At 40.2% G+C, this 26835-nt stretch overlaps 1 protein-coding gene across 1 annotated transcript in view; it reads left to right on the top strand.

The window, feature by feature from the left end:
* Nucleotides 1-429: 429 nt before the first annotated feature.
* The window catches only part of LOC109634631 (cGMP-dependent 3',5'-cyclic phosphodiesterase), a 143313-nt gene continuing 116907 nt past the window's right edge, over nt 430-26835 (top strand). Inside the window, exon 1 of the mRNA XM_069534147.1 lies at nt 430-681. Coding sequence (XP_069390248.1) covers nt 623-681 — 59 coding nt within the window. The 5' untranslated portion in view covers nt 430-622. The remainder of the gene's footprint in view (nt 682-26835) is intronic.

Raw genomic sequence — 26835 nt, 5'->3', positions numbered from 1 at the left:
TCTGTGTGGGGCTGCACGGTGGCAGTTGTGTGGAAGTTTTATTTTCACATCAACACAACTTTTCATTTCCACTCATGGATTAGTGGGAGGAGCCGCGGATTTCTACTTTTATAGAAGGCACGCGCAGGTTTGATTGAAGTGAGGCGTTGACACACACACACACACACACACACACACACACACACACACACACACACACACACACACACACACACACACACACACACACACACACACACACACACAAACCCCTCTTCCCTCTCCTCTCCCTCCCTCCATATCTCTCTCACCGTTATATCCGCGCGCACCGCAGCTCCAGTATCAGTTACCGGGTCCCGACCAATCCCCGCGCGCTGTCAGGCAGCGGAGGAGAAGCACGAGAGAGAGAGACAGAGACAGAGACTGAGAGAGAGAGAGAGAGAGAGAGAAAGCAAAGAGGGGAGAAAGCGAGAGGGAGCGCACATCCAACACATCCTCCCTCACCCCTTGTTCCAAACCCCCAACAGACAGACAGACGCACAGGCAACCTCCCCCTCTTCTTCCTCTCCTCCTCCTCCTCTCCCTCTCCTCTTCTGACTGCAGCTGTTCGGGTGAACCGGGGAGGCGCGAGGCAGGATGCGCGATGGGACAAGCGTGCGGACACGCGCTCCTCTGCCGTAGCCAGCCGCCGTCCTCCGAGATGTAAGTGCGTCCCCTATAATAACTGTGTGTGTGTGTGTGTGTGTGTGTGTGTGTGTGTGTGTGTCCCGGAACGTCTCTTACTTCTGCAGCGCGCACAGACGGAGTGGATGGCTGCAGACACATGGCACCGCGCACTGAGCCGCAGCCACAGTGGTGATAGTGTGCTGTAGTAGTGTGAGTGTGACCTACTGGGTGTCATTATCCCCCTGACAGCAGCACTGAGGACCCCATGTGAACCGTGCTGCCAACTGCTCACACACACACACACACACACACACACACACACACACACACACACACACACACACACACACACACACACACACACAGCATCATGATGTAATATCACTAAAATGTTGTCATAGTGTGTCTAGACTGCTCCACAGGGAGTTCAGTGACCTTACAGTGCCTTTGTGTCTTCCAGGGATTTTTTTACACTGCGGTCTGATAAAGCTACTTTCCTCCAATACTCTAACGGGCACTGATACATCTGCCATGACAGTCCTGATTGAATTCCCTCCTCTTTATGCTAAAATGCTCTAAAGGCTTTTGACTTTGAGGAAACTAACTTGACTGAAATACTCTCTGGCCTGAACTGTTGTAGCCTCTGTGTGTGCAGCAAAAGCCTGGGATGGTTCAACTTGTGTGGCACCTTCTATAAACGGGCTATAATTAGTCATTTTACATTGTAAGCCATTAAAGGGACCAGGTTGCCAGGTTGGGCAAAATGAGCCCTGCAAGAACTGGATCAAAATCCAGTTATCAACAGCCTTCTAATTTCTTAAATTATTTAAAGGCTGGGGGATAAAACATTATCATCTTTAGGCTGGATTATACATTCTGATAATATGTTTATGGCCATGTAATTTTTATCAATAGTTATATCACAAAAGTTGAATATATATAGATTGAATTCGTCATTTATCATCGTCAGAATTGTTAAATGTTATTCTGTTTATCAACACAGTCATTCTCTGCTCATAAAGAAGAGTTAAACACAACAACCACTCAGCAGCAAACTCAGTATTTTAACTTACATCTTTATTACAAAGACAAGAAGAATCAACACAAGACACAACTACCCACCCCTGATTAGTTCCTTTCATTCATATATTTATGATATACTTTATGTTAATATTAATACAAAGCATTCATAAACCATTAATCATCATTCATCCACAACTTTTTAATCATTTTCTGAAGAGCTCTTTGTAGAAAGTGGAACCTTTTCTCTGACCAGATGTGGTGATGTTAATTTTTTATTTCTTAAAGTAAAATTTGTGGATCAATGCTCTCCTTGTACATTTTTTTCCCTTTGAAACACCAATCAAACATCATCCCGAGCTTAAATCAAGGCTCTTTCAGTTCAATCTCCATCCTCAGGCATTTGTCATTTTGTCATGATAAGTTGACATTTTGGACATAAACGTTTTTCACAGGATAAGAAACATGTGCTTTGGCTTAAAGGAGGCTGATGTGACCATTATGACAATTTAATGCTTGGACAGTTTCATCCCGTCTGTGGCTCATAGTGTTTATCATGTGCTGACAACGTGTCCGGGAGGAGGTGTTTGTTAAACTCTGTGGGTCTTTTTCTACAGGCAGTTTGTTGTGTTGTTGTTATAGACTGCTTTGTATTATATGCTGCTGCTGCTGCTTTTCACCCTCTGTCTGTTTTTAAATATCCGCCGCCCACTTGTTGTTTAGCTGGGTCCCTCTGATGGTGAAACAGGCTTCTGCTGCATGTATGAAATTAAAGTTTGCCATGTAAACACACAACGGCTGCTGTTAGAGTAAGTGACGTGTGTCTTGCTGACGGAGTTTAGTGATTGTAATCAAAACGCATGGCTGATCAAACAGTATGCACACACTGTACTGCATATAAAGGGAGAGCTTCCCTCAGGACATGCCTGGATCTCTGTACTCAGTGGGTCAATAGCATCCTTTGTGGATAATAACATTGTGGTGCCATTTTGCAATGACAAATTTGGGGGCATTTTCCCTGATATCAAGTTTCAACTCCTTTTTGGTTCCAAGTTGAAAAGTCCTCTTTATCCACTCCATTATTGGTTTCAGTTCAGTAATGGAAATCACTGCAGGATAATTCCCCTCACCGGTGCTCATCAGAAAAAGACTAATCCTCTCACACTGGGCATTTGCAGCCAGTCCAGGAGAAAATAACTGGAGTTGTGGAGGAATAATGAATCTGCCAGGTGAAGGTCAATGATCTTTGACGTTCTATTAGTTTCAGCCACTGATCTCACTGGCTTCCCTCTGGCTGGAGTCAGACATGAACAGGGTTTGATATCGTCAGTGGTTGTTACCACTACTGTTTCGAAACGACAAAACAACAGTAGGCAATTGGAACAGCTTTTTATTTGAATAAAAAATTGAACACGTTTTACTTTTAACAGTTTAAAGTGTACTTAACTTAAATACACAAATATAAAAGAATACAAAACAAATGTACATAGCAAAGTTAATTGATAAATAAAACCTAACTACAATAATTTAACATGAAATAACAGTTTCAGTGATTAATACAGCAAAATACTCCAGTAATGAATTGTCTCCCCACCGCCTGGCCTGGCCCCCACCCCCACCGACTCTTCAAGTTGCCGGGTCCTGCCTTTCACTTCACCGCACTCAGCTGTTGCTCGGACATTTGCTCCTTGTCCCGGTGTCAGAATTCAATGTGAAACACAGTCACACTCCCGACCGTTTAGCATCAGGCGTTTTGTTGTTGTGTCGAGTCGAGTTTGAGGTAGCCGATAGCTAAATGTAGGCTAACGTTACGAGCTGCCAGAGACATATGTAGAGTCTGTTGCCACCAGAGTTAAGTGTACTTGTAATTGGGCAGATGCGGTGATGTTTACATTGCCTGCAAGCAAGGAAGCTATTACAGTACAAAGCTCAGGCACAGAAATCTCTGTTGTGATCTGGTCCGGTATGTAACGGCCGTTTAGGAACTGATGTCTGATTGGCTTGATTTTGGTACCCAACCCCAAACATGAAGCGTGATGCTGTCACAAAATACACAGTAGCAGATGTTATGTCCCTTCATGTGATTGAGCATTATAATAAAATACAAACTTATAGAATAAAAAACATCCCCAGCTTTCCATGTTTATAGATTTCGGATCTTCGATCTCTGCATTGAAGTTGTGTGAGCCAGTAATTATTTATCAGAAATATTGATTAATATTGACCGAGCTCTGTAGTTTCAGGAATCATGTGCATATTCTGTCTAAGCTTAGACCTCCATTCACCCTTGGGTTTGATGCTGAGTTTGTTTGTGCTATTAACAGCTTTTTCAAGAAGACACATTCATATTCAATGCACTTTGTTTATCCGCTTATCGTCTTGCAGTAAACAAGCATCAGCCATGTAATCTGTATTTTGGTTTGTGCAGTGGTGTGCCAGCGGGAGTGCACGAGAACAATCTTCACCCTGAAAAATATTGCAATTTACTGGAGTGACGGAAGTCAGATCCCCACGAGCCACACACGAACACACACACACACACACACACACACACACACACACACACACTGAACAACATGCACAGAAATGCACAGAAGTACACAGCAGCAGCCGAGTTGTAACCTGACTCTTGATGAGCGAGTGTGTGTGTGTGTCAGAGAGAGAGAGAGAGGAAGGAGGAAGCATGCTGACGTTGCACAGTGTTATCATCAGTAATGGGCTCATCAATACTAAAATATTCAGAGAGAGAGAGAGGAGAAAGAGTGGGGATGGAGATAAAGTGAAACTAGGGTAGAAGCTGAGAAAAACCATTGTGTGTAGTGTTTCTATGCTTTTCCTCATGCATGTGTGTTTGTGTATCTACAAAAATGTGTGTTAATGCAAAATATTCAGCTAAAAAGCTTTAAATGTGCTGATTTGGCCACATTTTGATTTAATGTGTCTGAGTCCAGAACCGAGAATATTCTGTTAAGAGCATAATGTAGTAAAGTATATTTTAAACTGCTGATACATGTTTACTTCAGAGACTGCAGTTCATAATTTATATTTGATTACATAACAAATGTACAAAACATATATTGTCCTCCAGTTGAGGTGTAATTCAGTATATTTGGGAGAGGAGAGACATCAAGTATGTCCTCTAAGGAGTTTTTCTGGTATCAAACACCCAATCCTGCAGCTTGAATTTGTATTTCCAGAACAAATAAATCCAGAAAATGTAATAAATTAGCTTTGTGACTCTCAGTTTTGATTGAACTCCTCAGTGAAGTTAGATAGATAGATTTCAAATATGTAGTTTTCTTGAGGTACATTACAACAGCTCGGATCTGTTCCTCTGGTCATACCAAAAGGAAGGAATACACCTGATCATGAAGTTTCTAATATTTCTAAATTTATAACAGAAACTTGGCCCCATCAAATTATTCAGGAGGCCTCTCTTGAATTTGAGTCACAGGAGGTTATTGAAAGATCAGCTCAAATGAAACGATTCACAACCTTTCAGACCTTCCTGACCCTGAGTCACTTACCCTGTCTCCTGCTCTTGAGTTTAGTGGTCCCTTGAAAATGTGAATCTTAAACAGAACTGGTGAACAGTGTAGCGGTCACAGCTATGTTATCTTTATGTTATTTTCATTCATCATTGAGCCACATTACCACACACTTACACACCTACATTTCAAAATATGTGTCACAATTTTTATTAAAATGTCTAAATTCAACTAGACCTGTTTTATAACTTTTGTTGATTTAATTACATTATCCAAAATGTTAGGAGCAATGTTGAAACCCAGAGAAATCTGCAGTTTTATTCTAGGTAACGGTAACATATCATTTTGGTTGTGAATTATTTGCTGTCTGCTGTAATTTCCGGGGCAAACGACATCTGCAAGGGAAAAACACACTGCTAGCCAGTTAGCTGTTTTTTCCTTCAGCTGTTTGTATTGTCCCTTATAATGGATCATGATTGTTTATTGCTGTTGCTGTGGTAACGTGAATAAAACGTTTATACGTTACCACTAGCCTGAGTCGCATCAGGCAGATTTTCATTGGCAATGGTGGTAAAGACAACAACCCCCATGATCCCACGCTGCTTCATGACGATATCATTTAACTAGGTTGTGTTTAATTGTTTTGATTCAGAGACCCCAAGAGGCCAAAGTTACATATTGTATGTTTTAAAATTCAAACACCAGGTGAATGGGACAGCTCATTTTATGTTCAGGTAAAGTTCAGACGAGCACTCAGTTTGAATAATTCAAAAGGCCTAAAGACTGTTCACAAATACATGTCCATGTTTAAAGAGTTTACTACATCACTCAACCACATTTAGTCAAGTCAATGTCTGTAATTCTCTTTGTGTTTGTATAAGTCTGAGGGAAGGAGATGGACGCATTCATTCTGTGTTTAACACAACTGTCCCCATCACTTACTGAAATGTATCATTACTTGTAGCTGTAATGTTGTTTGGTTGCTTTTGACTTTTTCTTTTAATCAGTGTAAGTGACCACGCCCTCCAGCTTTTACACAGATTGATGTGTTTTCTTGTGAAAAATGGGATCTATGGGAATGTTCTTCGCAAACAGTGTGCCCCCTAATTGGGATGTAAATGGACCAATATTTTAAAGAAGTGGAGCCAAGGAGGAGAATTAATGCTTTGTAGAGGGAAAGATTTCAGCTGATTCTGCTGCTCAGGTTTCAGGTTTTTGTTACGGGTCCCATGGTTTGTACCACAGCAACAAAATATAATCTGTAAAAAACAGTGTGAGCGCAGCAGCAATGAAGACACGAAGCATTCAGTTCATCATCCAGACTGCATCTGACGTGGCAGGAGGTTACCCCCAAAGAAACAGTTCGGGGGGCAACTGCTCCAAACGTTCCACCTGAGTGCTGCTGTCATTTACTGATTTCTCCATAATGCATATGAAATGTAGAATAATGTGACTATCACATATTATTAGCAATAATACTCAACCCTGAAAATCACAGAAGTTACTGTTGATGTAATTAAAACTTATATTTTATAATAGAGGTATAATAAACTTTATTTATATAGCAGTTCTCTTATAACAAGAAGAAATGAAACCACAAAATAAAGAAACAGAAAAGGCAGTTGACTAAAAGAAGAGATGAGGAGAGATAAAGCACTAAAATTGAATAAATCCTCAGATTTTACATGTAAGTGAGATACATTGTAAAAATGTAAAATGTAAGAATTTAGATTTTTGTATTAATATATCAAATGTTTAGATTAGTTACTTATTAATAACTTTTGATCCATTAATGTCCCAGTTAATACATTTTTCACTGGACAGTGGTATTTCTATACATTCATTTAATTTCGATCTTATTTCTATTTTCCATATGATATAATTTTACTTGGCTTGAATAAACCTTACATATAGGTTTGCATGTCAAATATGTTGTTTCTATTGTGGGCTCTCCACAAGAATAGAAAGCATGGCCAGCTGGTCACTTGTTATATCTGTTTCTCACACCTTATTTGGAGGAGATATTTTAAAGCTGGAGGCTTCAGTTACAGTCACTGACTTTAGGTTTAATAAGTTGAAGTTTTATGATTGAAGCTGCAGAAAGTTTAGTGTTGGGTGAGGAATAGTTTGGATTAAGACCGGTAGCCTAACAGCTCAGGTAAAAATACAGCTCAGAGGAATACATTTAAGTCAATACAATGTCATCACTAGTGTGTGTGTGTTTGTGCGTGTGTGTGCGTGTGTGTGCCGTGTGTGTGTGTGTTTGTGAGTCTGGAGGTGTCACAGGGAAAAGGTGCCTGACAGCTCCCGTGGTTCTCAGCTTTGGCTCCAGCAGCTCCTGTCAGCCTTCTTATCTCTATAGATTGTTGCCACAGACAGGTGTTTCTCTCTCTCTCTCTCTCTCTCTCTCTCTCTGTGTGTGTGTGTGTGTGTGTGTGTGTGTGTGTGTATATTTACAAGTATGTTGGTGTTACAGCTTTGTGTGCATGTATGGACAAAGTTTTGTGTCTGTCATATATTCGATGGACAGATGTGCCACATTTTAAAAGGTGTATTTTTTTCAGTGGTTACAACTGACAAGTGTGTGCATGAGTGTGTGTGGGTCTGTGTGTTCTACCTTAAGAGCTCAAGGTGGGAAGTGAGGAAGGTGAGTTAAGGACAGGAAGCTTTGGTTTATTTAGAAAACAGCTTCAAGTACCTCATTGATTGGCAGCAGAGGTGTGTGTGTGTGTGTGTGTGTGTGTGTGTGTGTGCGTGTGCGTGTGTGTGGCTACTTATTTTTATTTACAAGTGGTCTCTTTGTGTTTCTTTCCCGAGGCACCAACAGTCATAGGATCTTATAGTTTGTCATATATTCTGTCTCTATGTGCACAGGGTCTCCTCTGGGCATTTAAAAGTCTGGGCATTTAAAAGTCTCATGTAAGTTAGAATATTACATAAGAGGTCTCAAATGCATTTAGGTCATAATTATGGTAACAACTTTAATGCTACTTCCGTCACACTTTAAGATAAGTTTTCTTTTTAAGAAGAAATGTTTGGGTTGATTATTATGCAGCTTCTGGTGTCTGATAAATCTTTTGCTCTCACAAATATGGCAGTAGTTGGGGTAAACCCTCCAGTAGCATAAACTGTCTTGGAATAAAAGTGACTATTTGAAGCAGCTGCTGAAGAGAAACAGGAGATTAAAGTGACGCAAGATGACTGATGTAAATGTTCATAGACATAGAAAAATCCTTTACTCAAAACTGAAAAATTCACAAGTTCACAGTGTAGAGAGGATGTGAGTTTTCTCTTCTCACATCCCTGGAAGAAAACATTGTGTTTGTTCATTTTGTTGGGGTTTAACGGGACTGAAATCAGACTGTGGCCGATCCTTTTCAATCCCATGACACTGTTACAAGCTGAGCTCATTTCTTGTAGATGTTGTTTGCAGTGTGTGTCATTATATTTTACTGCTGTGCTAAATGTTATTATATTTTCTGATGTATTTTATGACTGATATTCATTGTGTGTTAGAATTCCACGGTTGTTTGTGTTGATCTGTTGTTTGACCAGATGTTTTATGTTCTTACAGTAACCACCTTCGTTTTACTGCTATGGATTTAGCTGTTTGTGGCTCACTGTTATATTGATGTTAAAGCAGTTAATTTAGTGACTGTTATTATCGGCGTAGTTGTTTCTCTGTCTCTACAGTGATGTGGCAGAATGAGTTCCTACGCAGGTTCCCCTCGACCTGACTGCAGGGCTTTTTCTTATCGACCGTCCCTATTGATTGACTCACACACAAATAAAGCCACTGATGGGCTTAAAGTGTCACATTTGGGACATTCAGGGATTTTGTGACGCTTGGAGCACTGAATGAAATGACTTGTTCAACAGCATATTTGATAACACGCGCTGCATGCACATAAACCGGCATAGTCTCAGGTTATCTCTCTCTCACACACAAACACACTGTGCGTCATATACTGTAGTCATTTCCACAAATATTTTATTTTCAGACTGCAGGCGACTGTTTATCCAGTGTCTTGACATAAAATCCTTCAATGCTGATGACGACTGCCAAGTGGAAACATGGTGATAACTATTGTGATCACATGGTCAGATAAACTACTGACTGTGTTTGTGTATCTGTCGGTCCTCACACTATATTTATGGCTCTGGCTGTATTGGTTTACTTGTTTGTTATTATTTCCGACAGACCGGTTCTCCCTCTTCATCACCTCATTTGTGTTTAATTGTTTCCATCCACCTTCTTTTTCTATTTTTTCACACCTCTGCCCTGATTTTCCACCTCCTCCACTGCCAGACAGCGTCAGAGAGGAGACAGGTGTGATGGAAGGAGAGAAGGAGAGAGGCTGCTGAGAGAGCTGGAGTGATGAAGGGCAGATGCTCCATTCAAAGAGTTGTCAAGGTTGCCTAGCAACTCATGCTGTCACATGTAACCTTACATATGAGGGTGTTGTCAGTCCTTTTTGATCTGTGTATATTTGTCTTTTTCTATGTTTTGCACAAATGAAAGAGCGTGTTTGTCATGTAAGGATGTTTATGACTGTGTGTGTGTGTGTGTGTGTGTGTGTGTGTGTGTGTGTGTGTGTGTGTGTGTGTGTGTGTGTAAATGTGTGTCTCATCAAAGGCTTTGTGACGAGTGTGTCCCAAATTCGACAAGGCTGCTGCACTTTTTTCTCTTTTCTTCCTTCCTGAGGATGTGGCTGCACTGTGACCCTCTGACAACCAGTCGTCAAAACACATTCATATGAACAGATTTCATACCTAGCGATGCATGAAATGTTTCACTTAAATTACTTTTGAAATGTTGAATACAATTTATAAAGCCTCAATCTGTGATCAAAATGAAAATAAAAAGATTTGGATTTGATTGATGAATCCAGGAAATAATTGTCAGATTAATTTATAATGGAAAATAATCATCAGTAGCAGCCATAGTTTTGAAGTTTAAGGCACAGTAATCTTCTCTGGGATATGAAACACTGTACTGTTGTGCTGGTTCAAATGTTTTGTGGAAGGTACCTCACCATTATAAATAGAGAGCTGTTTGTGCATGTGCCTGTGTGACTGTTTGTCACATGGCTCAGTCTGGGAAGCAGCCAGGGGCACACGGTTTAAAAGAAACCAATTTCTTAAAGAGGCATGTCAAATGAAACCAAATTAAAAAGTTTCACGAGTTGGTCATTCCTGATTATAGTTTGTAACTGTACACTCTGTGATATATGGTAATACTTTGAACTGAATAACTTGAGATAAAATAAGATAATCCTTTATTAGTCCACAATGGGATAATTTGCAGTATTACAGCAGCAAGAGTTAAAAAAGGCATCAGTAAGTAACATGCAATACTAAAGTGTAAGGAATATATAAAAATCTAGAAAAATATGAATGTAATTAAATGAATATATACGGTGTAAAGACAGGAAAATACGTGCACTGTTGATATTGAACAGACAGACGAATATAGCACAGTGAATATTCACAGTTAAGAGAGTTCAGTCAGACAACTAACGTTCAAATGTTTATTGCAACAGTAGAACATGTGGCATCTAGGCTCCGACTTAATCACTCCCCCAGATATGATTACATACTAGAGTGATGATGAGCAAATAACCCCGCTGGCGCTTACAAGTGGATGTTGGGGTGGTGGAGGGGCTGAAGCAACTGGCAGCATACTGATGCAGCAGCCGGGCAAGCAAAAGGCATGATGGGAAATTTTCTCTGCTTAAATAGACCACCTGATAAGGTGGGGGTGTATTATAGATGATTGTGGAGAGATACTTATGTCACATGATGTATGTCACATGACAGCAGTGTGGCTTGAGTTGACTGTCTGAACTAGCTCGCAAGCTTCGCTCCATTTAAAGTGCAGTCCATAATGGTGGTGCATGTAGTTTGTACTAGGAGCAGAGCTGGTTGTACAGTCTAACTGCTGTAGTTTGATTTTGCAGCTGTACCTTTTCATTTCTTTTAGACTTAACAGTTATAAATTGTAGTGTTTTTATTCTAATTCATTAAATTTTTAATCAAGGTTGGTCAATAAAAGTAAAGAAAGAAGAAAAAAATTAAGTAAAAGGAGAATTAGGCCTAATAATCCCTGAGGAGTACTGTGAAGATCCCTGATTAAATACATGATGACAGAGATATGAGGAGAAAAAATCAACATGCATTAAAGGATCAGCTGCTAATATTGGGAAGATTTATGAAGACTTAGTCAGTACTCATTACTTTAGATGGACAACAACAAGGAGGTAATTCAGAGGATAGTGGAGCTGTGATGATGAGCTGTGGACAGAGCTGGGATTATATAGTCTGCACATGAGTGAGTCAGAGTGATGAGAGACCAGAGCTGTAGGACGTCTTCTCAAAGTAAACTTGTGGTTTTAAAAACATGGGATGGAAACAATTTGAACTCTTAACCAGCCAATGTTTACTATACTGTTACAAAGTGCTCTTGAGTTTTCCACAACAAGGTCCACACACAGATGGACAGCAATGTTAAGTGCCTGAATTAAAGTAAACTAGAGTAGGCTAGTATAAATCAAAATACTTAAGAATTGAGATTTGGCCAAAGCTGCATACATTCACTTCAAGTACAGGATTTGTAAAAATATTATATTTTGCACAAATATATGTATATATATTCGGGTACCAAAAAATATGACAGCCTTCTGCTGTTTTCACACTTTAATTGCATGAGTCTGGCTGCAGGGTGATTTGTGTCTACTCATGATACACTCATGCGCCATGCTACTCACTGAAGTGACTGCAATCGCTGCACTGTACCTGTTGTGGAAACACTGGAGAAGCCTGGGCAATTATCGGTCCACGAATCCATCTGGTGGCGTGTACAGCTTTGAGAATTTTTCGTCTTTCTCAAAGTTGCATCTGGATGCCGGCTGTTTTTAGCGCTGCTGACCAGTGGCCAGTTTAATGCCCTGCTCGCTCGGATCGGTGCCAGGACATGTCTGGCTTTATTTCTCAATGTTGTTTAGTTCAAATATTATTTCAAGCGAGCGAAGCAAATGGTGCAAATTTCCTGTCATTGGATCTATTGCGTGACATCATTGACTTTTTTTTGCAATCTCATGGCGTTAAGAATTTGTTCCCCATTTGTGTGAACACATCATTAAGCATTTTGACCGTCAGTAGCCGGAACCTTTAGCCCTGGGAACCTTTTCAAGGTACTGAAAAGTTCCTGCAGACTGAGTTTCCACTGGTGTTTCAAAGCTGTTCCACTCCAGTCCACCAAGACTGAAGAGAATCATGATGCTAAATGAATTGAGCAACATTAAAACACCAACAGTAAACACGGAGGAGATTCAGGCTGTGCTGCTGTTGTACTGTGAGCAACAACAGACAGTACAGTATGTTAGAGCGATATGCTGGATTATTATACACTAGTATTTATCTGACACAACATTTACACAATCGACAGCATGTAACCTTAATGTGAATGATCTATTTAATCCGTCAATATTAAGTGTTGTCACTTTTCCTTGGCAGGATTAAATTGTTTGGGGGCCTGGGGCAAAAAATTAGCTGCTGTGCTTTCAATAATCCCTTTTAGTAATTCCTCCCCCTCTCTGCGGATAGTATTTTTATGCTGGTATATTACAGTACATGGACATGCTGCTGTGTGCTAATATGATTAAAAACAAATTAATTTAGAAATGTGCAGCGTGTAAACACAGTTCTGGCCGTAATAACAGTCTTAATAAATAGTGAAGTATGACCCACTTTAATGCCACGTTACTAGATACTGTTACCAAACAAAATGACCACAAACTAATTGTGACATATCTTAATTTTGGGGTAGTTGGTTGTAGGTTGCTTTGTCCAGCTGGTAATCAAACCCAGGTTATACCAAGTTGAATTAATACATTTTGTTAAAGATGTTGCAACACTCAATTACTCTTATTTTCCTAAATTTAACCAGGCTTGTTTAACGTCTCAGATAAGATGCAAGTTGTTTTTTTGGCACTTAAGCTTCCTGTCCATCATTCAGTACCATCGAGGATGCGTCTGACATGCCCCAAAACAAGATCAATGGGTCCTCAGACGATCCGACCCTCACAGAGCTCCGATCCCAACATCCCTGAGTCAAACTGGGATTATCTGAAGAGACAGAAGAAGTAGTGACCTAAATCCACAGAGGAAGTGAGGCATTTTATCTCAACAACTTGGAATAAGCTGACAAGCATCTAGAATGGCACTCAGTAGAGAGCATACCTCTACCAAGGTCCAACAGTCCACTTAGATTCAATCAAGAAACACCACAATCAGTTTGCTAAATATGCAAGATCCATAAAAGTGTCAAAAAACCCCATTCTATCTCGCATTGTATGAACAATTCCTCAATGTGCCCCTTTGTCCAGATGCCCACTACAATTCTATTTATATTAAATGTTTCCCATCACTCCATCAAGTTTCATGGAAATTTGTTTCAAAAATGTATCATGACTTTATTTTATGAGGCATCTGTACTTTAACTTTAGTGCCTAGAACTTTAACTTTTGACTCTATTGTTGGACAGTAAGTGTGAAATGGAGATAGAGAGTGGGTTGAACCGCTGGGTCGTAACTCAACCTGCTTCCACTGCAGGGACTTAATCCTCTGTTTGCAGGGCATCCAGCAGGATTATAAACTTTTTTAAGCAGTGCTGGCATCATGTTGGCCAGTCTGATGTTCCACCACTTTGTTCAAGACTGAAATATCTCAACTAATGTTTAATAGATTGCCATGTCACACTCATTCATGCTCCCCAAGGGGATGAATCCTCACCTGACTTTTGCACCAGTGCCATCGTCAGATGAAACTTCATGTATCTTGATGTATCCATTAACCTTGTGTTTGGTGCTAAATACCAAATGTTGACACACTGAACTATGATAGTGAACATTGAAAACATTCAGTCTAGATGGGTTTTTTACAGGCAGTGGACATTACTGCCTTTGTGGTTGGAGCGTGTCTGTGTTTCTGTGACCTATTGTGTCACATATTAGTACACATGCACGTAACACAATGGTAACAAGACCATAAACTGCTCCCGGACAGACACACAATGGTTGTCCTTGACCCCGGCTTTGAGTAGAAACAAACTCTGCCCCTGGGCCACGTATGTGTGCTAAAAAAAGAGATGGACATACACATGCTCACACAAACACTAAAACACACACACACACACACACACACACACACACACACACACACACACACACACACACACACACACACACACACACACACACACACACACACACACACACACACACACTGACACTGTCACTTTTGTGGACATTACATAGACTTGCATTCATTTCCTGGAGACATATCCTGACCATAACTACTACTAACCTAACCCTGACATTAACCAACACATAACTTCCCTCTGACCTTAAAACATGTCACTTTAAATTTAAATTAGTTATGTAATGGGGACTTGCTTTGTAGCCCTATGAGGAAAACAAGCCGCTTTAGGTCTCCACTACAAAACACCTTTCTCTCTCTCTCTCTCTCTCATACACACACACACACACACACAAACACACACATGGGGTCACAGATGTAATTTTTCACAGGTTTTGCAGCAGTACTTTGAAACAGTCTCGTACAATGGGGTAGAATTCATTTACATTCAGACAGTATTCTCTCCGTCTGATTGGCTCTTAAAGCAACAGCTCTATGATATGCAAATGAAATGCAGAGAAGCCTCCCCACCAACAGTTTCCTTCTATGAAACTCTTATAACTTCTAAATGATAACGCACAGAGGCAGACACTTGTAAACACACACACCCACATGCACGCATGCGCACACACACACACACACACACACACACACATGCACACATGCAAACCCTATACGCTGCAGTGTGAATTTGAACTTCTTAATTAGCGGTTGTGCTCATTCCACTGCCCTGCTGTCAAGTCAAATGAGTGTTTATGTGTGTGTGTGTTTATGTGTGGGTGTATAAAGCTGAATGTCTGCTAGATTCTTTTTCATTCTTCATTCATCTGTCTGTTTGTCGTCCCCCATTTTACTTTCTTTGTCTTCAATGAACCCAACTGGTCACCTTTCACACTTGTCCGTTTATGCCTCTAGCCCTACACACACAGACACACCCACACACCCACACGCATGCACATGTGCACACACACGCACACAATCATAATTGCCCAAAGGCACTTCTTCTCTCTGTCTCTCTCATTCCGTCTCATGTTCCGCCTTGAATCTTTTTCTTCTCTCTTTACTTTAATTTTTTTTCCCCTTTCAAGTCAACTCAAGCAAAAAATGAACAATTTTTACTGCCAGCAGGGGGTCTAGCAGGAATGTATGTGCGGATTGTACATGTGTGTACTCATGCATGTCTGCACAAACATACTGGGAATGTACATCCATGTGCACATATCTGTACAACGCTGTATGAAGTCATATAAACGAACACCACACATTGGATGACAGAAGTCTTTCTTGTGTTTAATGTGTGTATAATGGTTTAAGGTTAGGGTCTCCAGATGTGTACTTCTGCTCATGTTCCTGTTTTTCATGGAGCCGACACGTAAATGTGTGCCATCACAACCTCTGCCAAGCAGGCTAGCAGGATTTCATAAAAAATTCTGAATGAATTTCCACAGAACTTCGTGGAAGGACCCATTGAATTTCTGGTGCGTATCCAAATAAATGGGTAGATACAAAAATGTTGTTTTCTCTGCAGTGTCTCCATCAGAATGTATTCAATCTATGGCAGAGGGGGTTCATGTGCAGATTCAGAGATTCCGAGTGACAGGTACCCAAACTAAAATGTAAGGGACAAATTTACACATGAGAGCAACAACTGTATTGCATGGCATTTGTCGGAATGTGTACAGCTGCAGCTGGAACTATAAGGTCTAACTGTCTGTGTGAACAGTTATAACATTATGGACAATGGCTCAAGCATACACAGAGCAAAAAACAAGTCAGAGATCTCTTATGTTATTATGAGAAATGTAAAAAAACATTCTTGCAGGACCAATTAGAATATGACAGGTTGCTACAGTCTAAATAATTACTTTGACATTAGCCTTGGCAGAGGTATGCACTCTCAGAGCCCCCCACTAGTTCTGGTGTTGCATGTGTCCAGGTGCAGCCTCTGTCCCAACATCAAAGCAGTGTGGAGAGAGTGTGTATATGTTTGATAGTCTAACCTCTGTGTTGTCAGGAGAGGATAGAGAGTTTAAGTCTTTGATTGCATCTGTTTAAAGTCTACTGTGAGAAGCTGCCTTGTGCTGGAGTGGACTGACGTCTAAGCGAGGGCACACTTGCTTTCATCTCTTTTGTCGTTTTCCGTCTCTCATGAAACTGTCTGTGCCATAATCAGTGTTTTGCCACTCTCTCTTTGTGTCCACAGCATTCTGTTTATCCCTCCCTTCTTGACTCTGTCTCTTTCATCCCCCTGTTTTTGCCTTTTCATAAGGATGAGAGGTTGTGTGGTGCACCTTCGCCTATTTTCTCTGGAGTGAGATTGCACTGCCTGGTCCCTAACTAGGCAGTCTGGGAAGCTGCTTTGATGTCACCAACAATTTGAAGTCTGTAATGAGGAGCTGGATTTATTTCTGATCGGAGGCGGCTCCCTTTGAAATACAGTAGTTCTGCCTTCTGTTTGTTGATGATGTTTGTACTTATTTTCTGCCTTCTGGGTAATCATTCTACTTACATGCTGAGACTGATGGTCTGTCAGAAGGTTAGCTTTTCTAGGCTATTGTGGAGGGTAAGAAACCTGAAGGTTAAACTGGAAAGTTGCTTTAGAACTACCTCATACGGTAGTTTTTTAAAATAACATCTGTATCTATATATAACCTTGAAAAGGAAACACACTGAACGAGCTCCAGTTGTTGATTCAACATTTTTCTATTTTAGATTTTGTACACTTCTTAAATCATTTGGAAACCACAGACTATATAAAGATGGTCCACATTATAGTTCCATGAAAGTGAAGCCAAAGCATCTTTTTTGCCACCTGGTGGCTGACTGCAGTATATGTCATAAACCCTGCCCCCTCCATGTTAGTTGATGGGACATGGACCAAAACAAAGTGCCAATGTACTTGTAACATTTTTCTCAAAGATGGTTTCTGTCATGTTTGATAATTCTTTTCACACTAATTTATATTCAATGGGTAATCTTCCTGCTATGTTTGGTTTTAATTAGTCATTTGATTTTATAAACCCAAGGTGAAACATCATGATTGACAGCTGAGACTGACTCATGACTGGTTGGGTGTGTATCAAAGCTACTTTGGCTCCATCCCCTAATCACTACTGCGCAGACTCCGGCTCCCAATGTGGGAGTAAGTAGAGACGCTCTTTGTGAGTGAGACATCAACCTAATTTGTTGACTTTTCGGCCAAACAAGACGTCAGGTCTATGAAACCTTTGCAGAAATCAGAGTTGACACATTTATAAAATGTAATCTATAATGACCAGCCAACCCATCAGCTTGCAAATTAAATAACAAATCACTGAAATTGCCACCGCAATGAATACATTTGCAACTCAGGCTTCAGACTGTGAGTTGTAGCTATCCACTGCAGTAATAACTCCGCTGCAGAGTGACATAATGTGTCTGATGTATGGGAGTGTGAATGTCATTAGTTTCTAAAATCAGAATCTCTGTTGATGTTTTTGTTGAAACCTATTGTTGAAACTCTAAAATGAGCACAGGCAATCAACATCCCTGTGGACAGAGGGATTTCAGGAAAATAGAGACAGTAAAAGGTTGTGTGTTTACAGTCAAGAGTCAAGAAAACCTTCAGTTTTTTTTTCTTGCACCCTGATCAAGTTTGCTGTCTGGAAGCTCTTGGCATTTTACTCCCAAAAAGCACAGTTTGTTTTGATGGGACAGCTCGACACCTTGTAATTGGTCAACGGCTGACAGTGTTTTGGAAATGTCACACCTCTTTCCCAAAAGCTTCCTGATCACCTGTAAACCCCACTGTAACCATGGTAACCATGGTGTTGGTTCTGTTCAGTGTTGCCAGATGTACGATAATTTGATCTTTTTTTGACACTTAGTATTATCAGTTGTAATCTGGATGGTAAAATATGGATCACGCCTGTGTTTACGCATCTGTGATGATGAACGTGAATATGGACCCCTACGTCTGTATTCTGTGTATATAAAAAAACTGACTAGACCAATGACTATATGTTTTTTGTTTTATGTTCAAATCCAGACAAATCGTGGCTTTGTCCATCTCTGCTCTAACTTCCAATATTAAAAGAAAACGTGCCAATGAAGTGCTGATTATTGTCTGCATTAATTTGAGTAAATTAAAAATCAATCAATGTTTGTTTCTTTTGCACACACACACACACACACACACACACACACACGCACACAAACACACACACACACACTTCTCCACTCTAGCTCTCACGCTTTGTTTGGTATTTAAGTGTTTGTACTTCTATCTTAGTGATGACACTCATTGGCATAATGCATTCTCCAGCCCCTTACCCTAACCTAATTCTAACCCTAGACCTAAAACCAAGTCTTAGCCCTCAAGCAGTCCATTAAGTGGGTCACAAAGTGAGAACTGGCCAAAATGTCCTCACTCTGTAAGTTGTAGGCTCAAAAATATCACAGAAATACCTGTACAAGTACACACACTGCACCTGAGAATACACTTCGTCATATGCTTTTTTCTGCTGGTCTGCCCATCCTAATACATAATACATTACAACTGAGACCAAGTGGCCTTCCTCCATTCCTTCTCCCCTACCTCTCTCTGCCTCTCTCTCTCTCTGCCTTTCTATCCCACTTTTTCTTCCTCCCCCCACCTCACCCACTTCCACTCCCAGCGATGATGCTATTCTCTCATCCTCCCCCTTCAGCGCCTGTCTGTTACCATCTTTCTCTTTCTATCCTGTTATGTGTTACTGTAATATTGTGAGGTCCCAACAGCAATTTATTCATAGCAACAACCGGCTGGCCTTTCCCAAAATGGAAGGACAGATGGTGGACATCAGGGAGCTGACAGGAGATGTGGCAAAAAAATAGAGAAAGTAAGAAGAGGAATGTGAAAGACAGGATGGACTTCAGATGTTTGTGTGTATTTTTAATGATTGACATTTTATTGAAAGACACAGTAATACAACAATGCAAGGGGGTAGGATACATACATAAACATAAAATGAGCAGAAAACTAAGACATCTAATGGGAAGGAGAAAAGTTAATCTGCCAAGAAAAAAATAGTTTTTGTGTTGTGGCTAAGGTGAGCTTGTGCATGGATGGATAGAGAATTTGAGTAATACCGCTGAATCCTTCCCTGCAGAGCAGATTCTGACAGTCAGTGACTGATGGTGCACTGGCTGATTCCCATTGTTAAACAAGTGATCTCCGATGATAGCAGTCTGGACCATTTAATGTGGATAGGAGAAATAGTGTCTGTCAGGACGTACAGGTCTCTATAGCAGAGATAAATGAGGAGGAGACATCAGTACGAATCATTTTCAGGATCATACATTTGTCAGGGCACTTCCAGCTGTCTGAGTCGTCCTTAAACTACAAGGAGTCCAATGCATTCTGTTAATGATCCTAAATGGAGTAAACCCAAATGTGAATATCATGTGGCATGCCTGTGATGTTGGCCCAATGTTTTTTCAATTGATGTTATGTTTTGTGATAGGATACAGTACTAAATTAATGAGCCATAACATAGCCTCTTTTTATGAAGTTCCTTTATTTCAGCAAAAGATATTTGCACAAAACACCAGTATTATTGTTTGTGCAGCTCAAATACAACTTGTAATTGATCAAATGATATAAGGTTCTGCTCTGGGTGGACGCTCTGAAGCACCGTCACACCCCTCTGCACCCATTCTGTCCAGTGCAAGGAGGATTTGAGGATCCAAAATAATATAAAGCCGGGATTGTGCCATATGATAGAGGTCCTGTTCAGGAAGGGGTTAGAATTGAAGACCCTTACAGTCTTCTTCGTGTAATTTTTGGCCCCTGTGTTGGAAGAACTTTTTTGATTTACTGCATATCTTCGTGTTCACTTTGACTTCATTACATCCTGTTTTATTATGAAGGTTTGTTCCTTGTGTCTCTCTCACTTTACTTCCTGTCTTTGTCTGGTTTCTCTCCTTGCTGCCAGGCCCTCATTAGTTTTACCTGTATCTTGTAAGCTCCTGTATTGGATCCCTATGTTTCTCCTTGTTGCCACTTCATCTTGTCAGCTTCCTGGTTTATGTGCCTGCAGTTTCCCCAGTGTTTCTTCTTCATGAGTTTATTTTGCAGTTTTTGACGCATTGTAGTTTTGGATACCATTTCCATCCTTACTGCCTGTTCACCTAAATCTTAAGTCGCATGAACCACTTTCAATCTGTCCTCAAGTATCAGCTGCATGTGGGTCCTCAACCACTTCGAGACACAACACTTCCATATTCCTTAATACACCTAATTTACATACTCCCATGACTGAGCACAGAATTCTTCCTAAACTCTGAACCAAAAGGTTACTCGCTCTGGTGGATAGAGACCGCTGTGCAAAGTGCCGTAGGCAAAAGGCATTATGGTACAGGCATAGGTTTGTTTTCCTTAAAGGCTCATTTATGCTAAATGCTTGAAATAAGGAAATAGATGGAGCCTTCTGTCCGTACTGTGCATTCATTTTGACCGTGTATGTGGACATCTTCTGAAAGTAGATACGGACTAAACAGATGAACTGGAGCAGTATCACAAGATTTGGAGGGGGGGAAATGTAGCCAACAGTTAGGGCGAGACAATTATTGGGCACGAGGAAGAATTTATTATTATTATTTGAGGAGTTACTTTGCGAGTTGGTAAGAAACTGCAGACTTCACCATGATGTTACTTTGCCGAGGCAGATGGACAACCTGTCTTTAGAAGTACACAATCACAACCTCCTCCTCATTCGTCGCTATATGGTTGTCAGAAAATCTAGACTCTGCCCCGCCTTCTAGTGGATGTATTGCTAAACAACCATGCCGATGTAAAGGACTCTTGTAAGTATGTGGGCATTGACTCTTACATTGTTTGAAACTGATGTATCTTTTTGTTTTTTATGAGTTTTTCCCAAGGTGCATCCTTACTTGTTTACCTTTCCAAAGAAAGGCTGCACAACTGATCGAACCACTGAGCCTCCTCAGATTTGATCATATGGGATCCGAGCCTGTCTGCAAAATAAATCACATCTATTAGTGAATGTTTTTCGCCCCATGCCCCAAACCACAGCAGAGGTGTTTACAAAATTACATTTTTGTTCATATCTTCGCAGCCTGAAACCACTAAGAATAAAATGTCAACCAAACTGTCTGAGAGATGTGAGTTTAGGGATGAAATCCAGGCTCCTCTGTGAGGTATTACAGAATTCATTTTCTTTAGTGCTCACCTCTTATTAGCCCACTGCGTGATACTGTGTCTTCTGCTCTGACATTTTAGTCTAAAATCTGACACTGACAGATGTGCAGCTTCTCTCTTTATGTGATATGTTTGTCTCCTTTGTGGCCTTATTGATTAAACTTGTCCCAAATCAGTTTTCTTACTTCACTTGGGGGTGTGACCTACGTGTGCAGAGTTTGACACAGGAAAACTGTTTTTATTTTCTCCTGCTCGCCTCGCTGTAAAGGGACATTTCTCCATCCTATGTATTCTGCTGATATACTGACCAAACCATCTTAGATGGATTGTATTTATACTGAGCATTTCTATTATCAATCTCTCAAATCACAGTACAAGTCACAATCACCCATCCACATATGGGTGTGCAGCACTTTTTCTATCACACACCATTCATATACTGCTGCCACAGCCGTAAGGGGCAATTTGGGGTTCACTATGTTGCCCAAGGACAAACGCAAACTGGAGGTGCACGGAATCAAAACACTAGCCCTCTGGTTAGTGGACAAACCTCTTTACTTCCTGAGCCACAGCCGCTATTTTTTTAAATATGAGAAGTAAAATATGCAGACATCTCCAGTGCCTCGCATAATGTCCAAGGACAGGCCTGAAAGACTCCATGCCATGTAAATATAAGTATTTATTATTATTAAATAACCAGAGATCTGGTTTTCTTTTCAGCAGTTGCTTTGAGTCATAAAAGGAGGAGACTATTTGTGCTACAGTATGTCTTCCGAGGTAAAAAATGAATAAACATTTAATTCAGAGTTCATTTATGGGTTATTGTAATAAAGTGTAAAGTTCCCACTTTTGTAAGACCTTGTTTTTCTGTTCTTGGGGCAACAATATAATGATTTCCATGGCGAGATCAGACATTAAACGAGTTGCTATTCATTAAGATTTTATTGTAGTTTTATTGTATTGTTGTTTATGCTCTGTAGAGTTGTGTATTTTTTTAATAGAGAGGCCTGAGGAAGAAGGGGTGTTGCGTAGTAGCTCAGGTTGTGATATGTAGCATTCGTCCTTATATGTCCCCATAAAAAGGAACCTTAAATAATTTCTTAAACATAGCATTATTAAAGTTGTTTTTTTTTCTTATTTGAAAACACAATCTGATGTGTTCTGATGTACAAAAATAACAGAAGTGAGAGTTAATGAATACTGAGGTGTAAATTGTTTTTCCAAGGAGGATATTTTTACCATCTGCTTTTGTTAGTTAGCAGGATTATACAAAAATCACACAACTGATTGCATACCATTTTGTGAAGGGGTGCGACATTATCCAAGGAAGAATCCATTACATTTTGGTGCTAACCAGATAAGTAATAAGGATCCACTTTACTTCCTCCCTTTTCTTCAACATATGCAGTTTTTCAACATTTTGTTTATTTTATTTCTCAGAGAATATTTCAGGGATTTTAATGAAAATAAACAGGTTTATTTAGGGGACTGATATTTATGAGTGTGTGCAATTTGGTGCAGACACAAAAATACAAATCTGGATCTAGCAAATTTAAATGTGGTTTTATCAGGGGACTGCTGAGTCTTGGCAGAAGTATTTCCTCTACTGAGTGTTATTCTAGTTGTTTTCTCTGTCAAATCTGTTAATGTGTACGGTGGCCCTGAGGTGCAAAACACAGCACCAATTGAAAACACATCAGCATTACAAAAAAAATACAACCCCTCACCGTGATGCATCAGAGTATTTCAGACAACACATTAATGAATTGAAAAATACAACAACAAAACAGAACACAACATTTAAAGTAAAAAAAAATTGTCATTCCAGTCATTGTAGCACTCACTTACCTGTGCTCAGTTAACTGTTGTCATGGTTACCTGCCGTGTATTTCACCTCGTACACTGATTTACAACATCAAACTTTCCACTGGAGCTGAGGGGACTCGGTACACAATTTAACCGACACCAGCTGAAACGAGACTTTCAGTGGTCATTTTATATTGTTTCTTAATGGTTGCAATAATACATTAGATGTGATGTGGAAAACTGTAGTGTTTGTAGTAGCTGATGGTCTTAGATAACCATTCCACTATGTTGTATATAACCACCAGTTTGCTCAGTGAGCTGCCAAATTGTTTCCTGGCCATGTGTGTGTGTGAGGATCTTGCGAGGGCGGCTGCGAGGTGTCTCTTCCATCAGCTTCCCAACAGGAAGGAGGCACAGAGCCATTAGAGAAGAGATGAGAGAAACCTAATTGACCAACAACAGGTCGTCAGGGTTGCACACACACAGTGGTGTCCATATTGAAGCAGTCACCCATCCACCCTGCGCTGGCGTTGGTGTATAGTTCAGGCAGGCAGGTGGTTTAACTGTCACGTGTTCCCTGTATCTTCCAACCATTTACTGTGTGTCTGTGATCGGCCTCATCTCACAGCCAGGCAGTCCACATAATCAGTCTAACACTCATTCATTCTGCGTGCTCCACTGCACACTCTTGCTGCTTTACTCCCTCCGCTTCCCCTGCCGCCTCATCTCAGGTGATTTCTCTGTTTTCGTGTTCATTCAGATGCGTCTCAGGGTGCTGCTCATTCTTGATCTTGAAAACATTCCCACTTAAAGCTCCATTTTATTGTTTTTCTGGACTTCTTTTGTCATCAAGTGGCAACACTTAAATATTTCCTCCGCCACAGAGATTATGGTTTTCTATGCATTTCTTTCTTTGTTTTTCAGCAGGGTTACGCAAAAATAGTTGTTGATATATCAGAGAATAAGTGTATGAAATTTGCTGCAGATCCAAATATAAATCCAGATCTAGTGAGTTTATATGTGGTTTATGAGGGGACTGTTGGGCCTCAGGGGACGTATGTGCTCTACTGAGTGACATTCTTGTTCAATTATTTGACAGCAAATATTCTGGCAATAGATCAATTTCAGATTTCAAGCAAACATGCGAAACATTTTGATGGTTTTAGCAGTTCATTGAAATGATTTGCTGTTTTTTTCTAGTCTGATACATTATTCCATGACAGAAAAGCTTTTGGTTTGGATTGAACTTTTTCCATTATCTCTGATGTTTCATATGTTGCTGATGAGATGAAGATGCCCATCTTGTCCAGGACTTTAGATTTTAAACCTGCAATAGCTTGAGCTGCAGTAAGTTTACCTTTAACTTTACATAACTTGAAGTAACCACAACACTTAACACTTAATTAATATAGTGAACTTGTTAATCAATAGTTTCTTGTTAAACATAAAGTGAGGGAGTCCTGGTTAAATCCATTTTATTAAAACAGACAATAGAGCTCAACATGAATGTCCTGACTGAAGTGAGTTATATACCGCTGACTCAAAAGTATGTGTCAATCATCTGGTTGCTGCTTTGTTACTACAGCGCCTCCTAATGGCTGAAGATATTCCTTAAGAGCTACAAGGACAGCATCATGAATAGTGCATCTAATGTAGTGATCAGTGAATTTTAATTTCATGAAGGATTTTAGGATTCTGCCGAGTTGATTTATGATTTATGATGCCCTCTCATCCTCTCTCTTTTTATTCCCTCCCTCCATTCGTCCATATTTCCATGACAGCTATTAATAATAAATGGCTCTGACTGTGTAAATGTCACTCTCCAAGCATATCAGTGAACTGTCCCTTTTAGAAAGCTAATGTTGACAAATGACTGGGAGCATAAGGCATCGGAACACACTTTCAACCTCTGAAATGTTTGTATGTGTCAAGCAAGCAATTTGTGTGTGTGTGTCTGTGTGTGTGTGTTTGTAAAATGTTTGTAGGGGCCCTGTGCACGGCTATTAACCTTTGTTCACCTTCATTATATTTAAGTCTTGTCATTCTAATCGTTTTTCTGCAAATGCCATCACATATCACACAGATAATGTCAGCTGCTGTAGGTCATGTGTATATACTAATGTTAAAAGTGCAGCACACACACACTCACACACACACACACAGATACATCCTTGCTGCTGTACAGCAAAGTCGAGCAGGGATAAAAGAGGAGTAAGCTGCTGCACTCTGTCTGAGGATGAAGGGTCTAATTGGCTGTTTAAGTGCAGATTTTATGGCACACGCACACATGCACATACTAACGGTGCCCTCGCTTTGTCTTTTATCATTGTTAATGAATAGCACTGAGTTAAAAATATATTACCAAACGAGTCGTTATTATGCATTTGTGTTCAGGATTGTGTTTTCTATGCGAGTAAGTCTGTGTGTGTGGTGAGAAAAAAAGAGAGTCTACAGGTTGCTGAACTGCTTAATTACCTTGCCATGGAAAATCATGTTAGTAGAGGTGCAGGATTAAATGTCAGCATATCCTCACTTATAATCAGCAAGTGTGTGGATAAAGGTGTGTGTGTGTGTGTGTGTGTGTGTGTGTGTGTGTGTGTGTGTGTGTGTGTGTGTGTGTGTGTGTGTGTGTGCCGGTATATGCACTTTGTCAATTCCAGTAGCCCTCATCTCAAACTACCCTCCACCTGTCTCTTAGGAAGCCTTCCTCCCTGCTCCATTTACTTTACTACACTGTGTTTGTCTGTGTTTGTCTGTGTGTGTGTATGTGTGTGTGTGTGTGTCAGATCATTGTGTGGGTGTTATATTCCTGGTTTTATCGTTCTGCAGTTGCTTATTAAACTTGCTTGTGGCCTCCCCCCTTCTCTCCATCCCTCCACTGATGGTCTCTCTCTCTCTCTCTCTCTCTCTCTCTCTCTGTGCTCATTCATTTAGTCTCATACTCTTCACCTCCTGTTCATTTTGTCTTTTCAGCTCTCTCTCTCTCCACTCGTCGTTTCCTCATTCTCTTCAGCTCTCCCGTGTATTCTTTCTCTCTTCCTATATTTCTCTCGTGGTCCTCAACTTTCTTGTTCATCTGCATATTTCCTCTGCCTCCGTGTCCTTATCTGCCGCTCACCATCCTGCAACCGTTACAGAATTTTTCTCCATTACATCATCATGCATTATGCTTTTGAAATGAGGTAATAACTAGAATGAGACAGTTTATTCAATCTGGCCAGATTCAAATTGGTTATATTTTATCAAGCATCTAGAATAATGCATGAAATAAATGTTCAAATGGGACAAAAATTGACTTGTAATATTGTCTGCAGATTTGATCACCAGAGAAACTAAGCTAATGCCGACAGGTGGTCATTGATGTTTCATGATCATCTTGTCTAACGTTGTCGAAGTTTTAGTTTTTTGTCCTATCCTAGTAGTTTGACAAATATATGTAATCAAATTTTTTTCTTTGCTGATAAAGCATGAGTTCAGTTTTAGATTTCTGTAGTTAGT

This window comes from Paralichthys olivaceus, chromosome 11 (assembly GCF_024713975.1).
Source record: "Paralichthys olivaceus isolate ysfri-2021 chromosome 11, ASM2471397v2, whole genome shotgun sequence".
NCBI lineage: Eukaryota > Metazoa > Chordata > Actinopteri > Pleuronectiformes > Paralichthyidae > Paralichthys > Paralichthys olivaceus.
The sequence above is the reverse complement of the archived record's forward strand: the minus strand, read 5'-3'. Positions and strand labels throughout refer to the sequence as shown.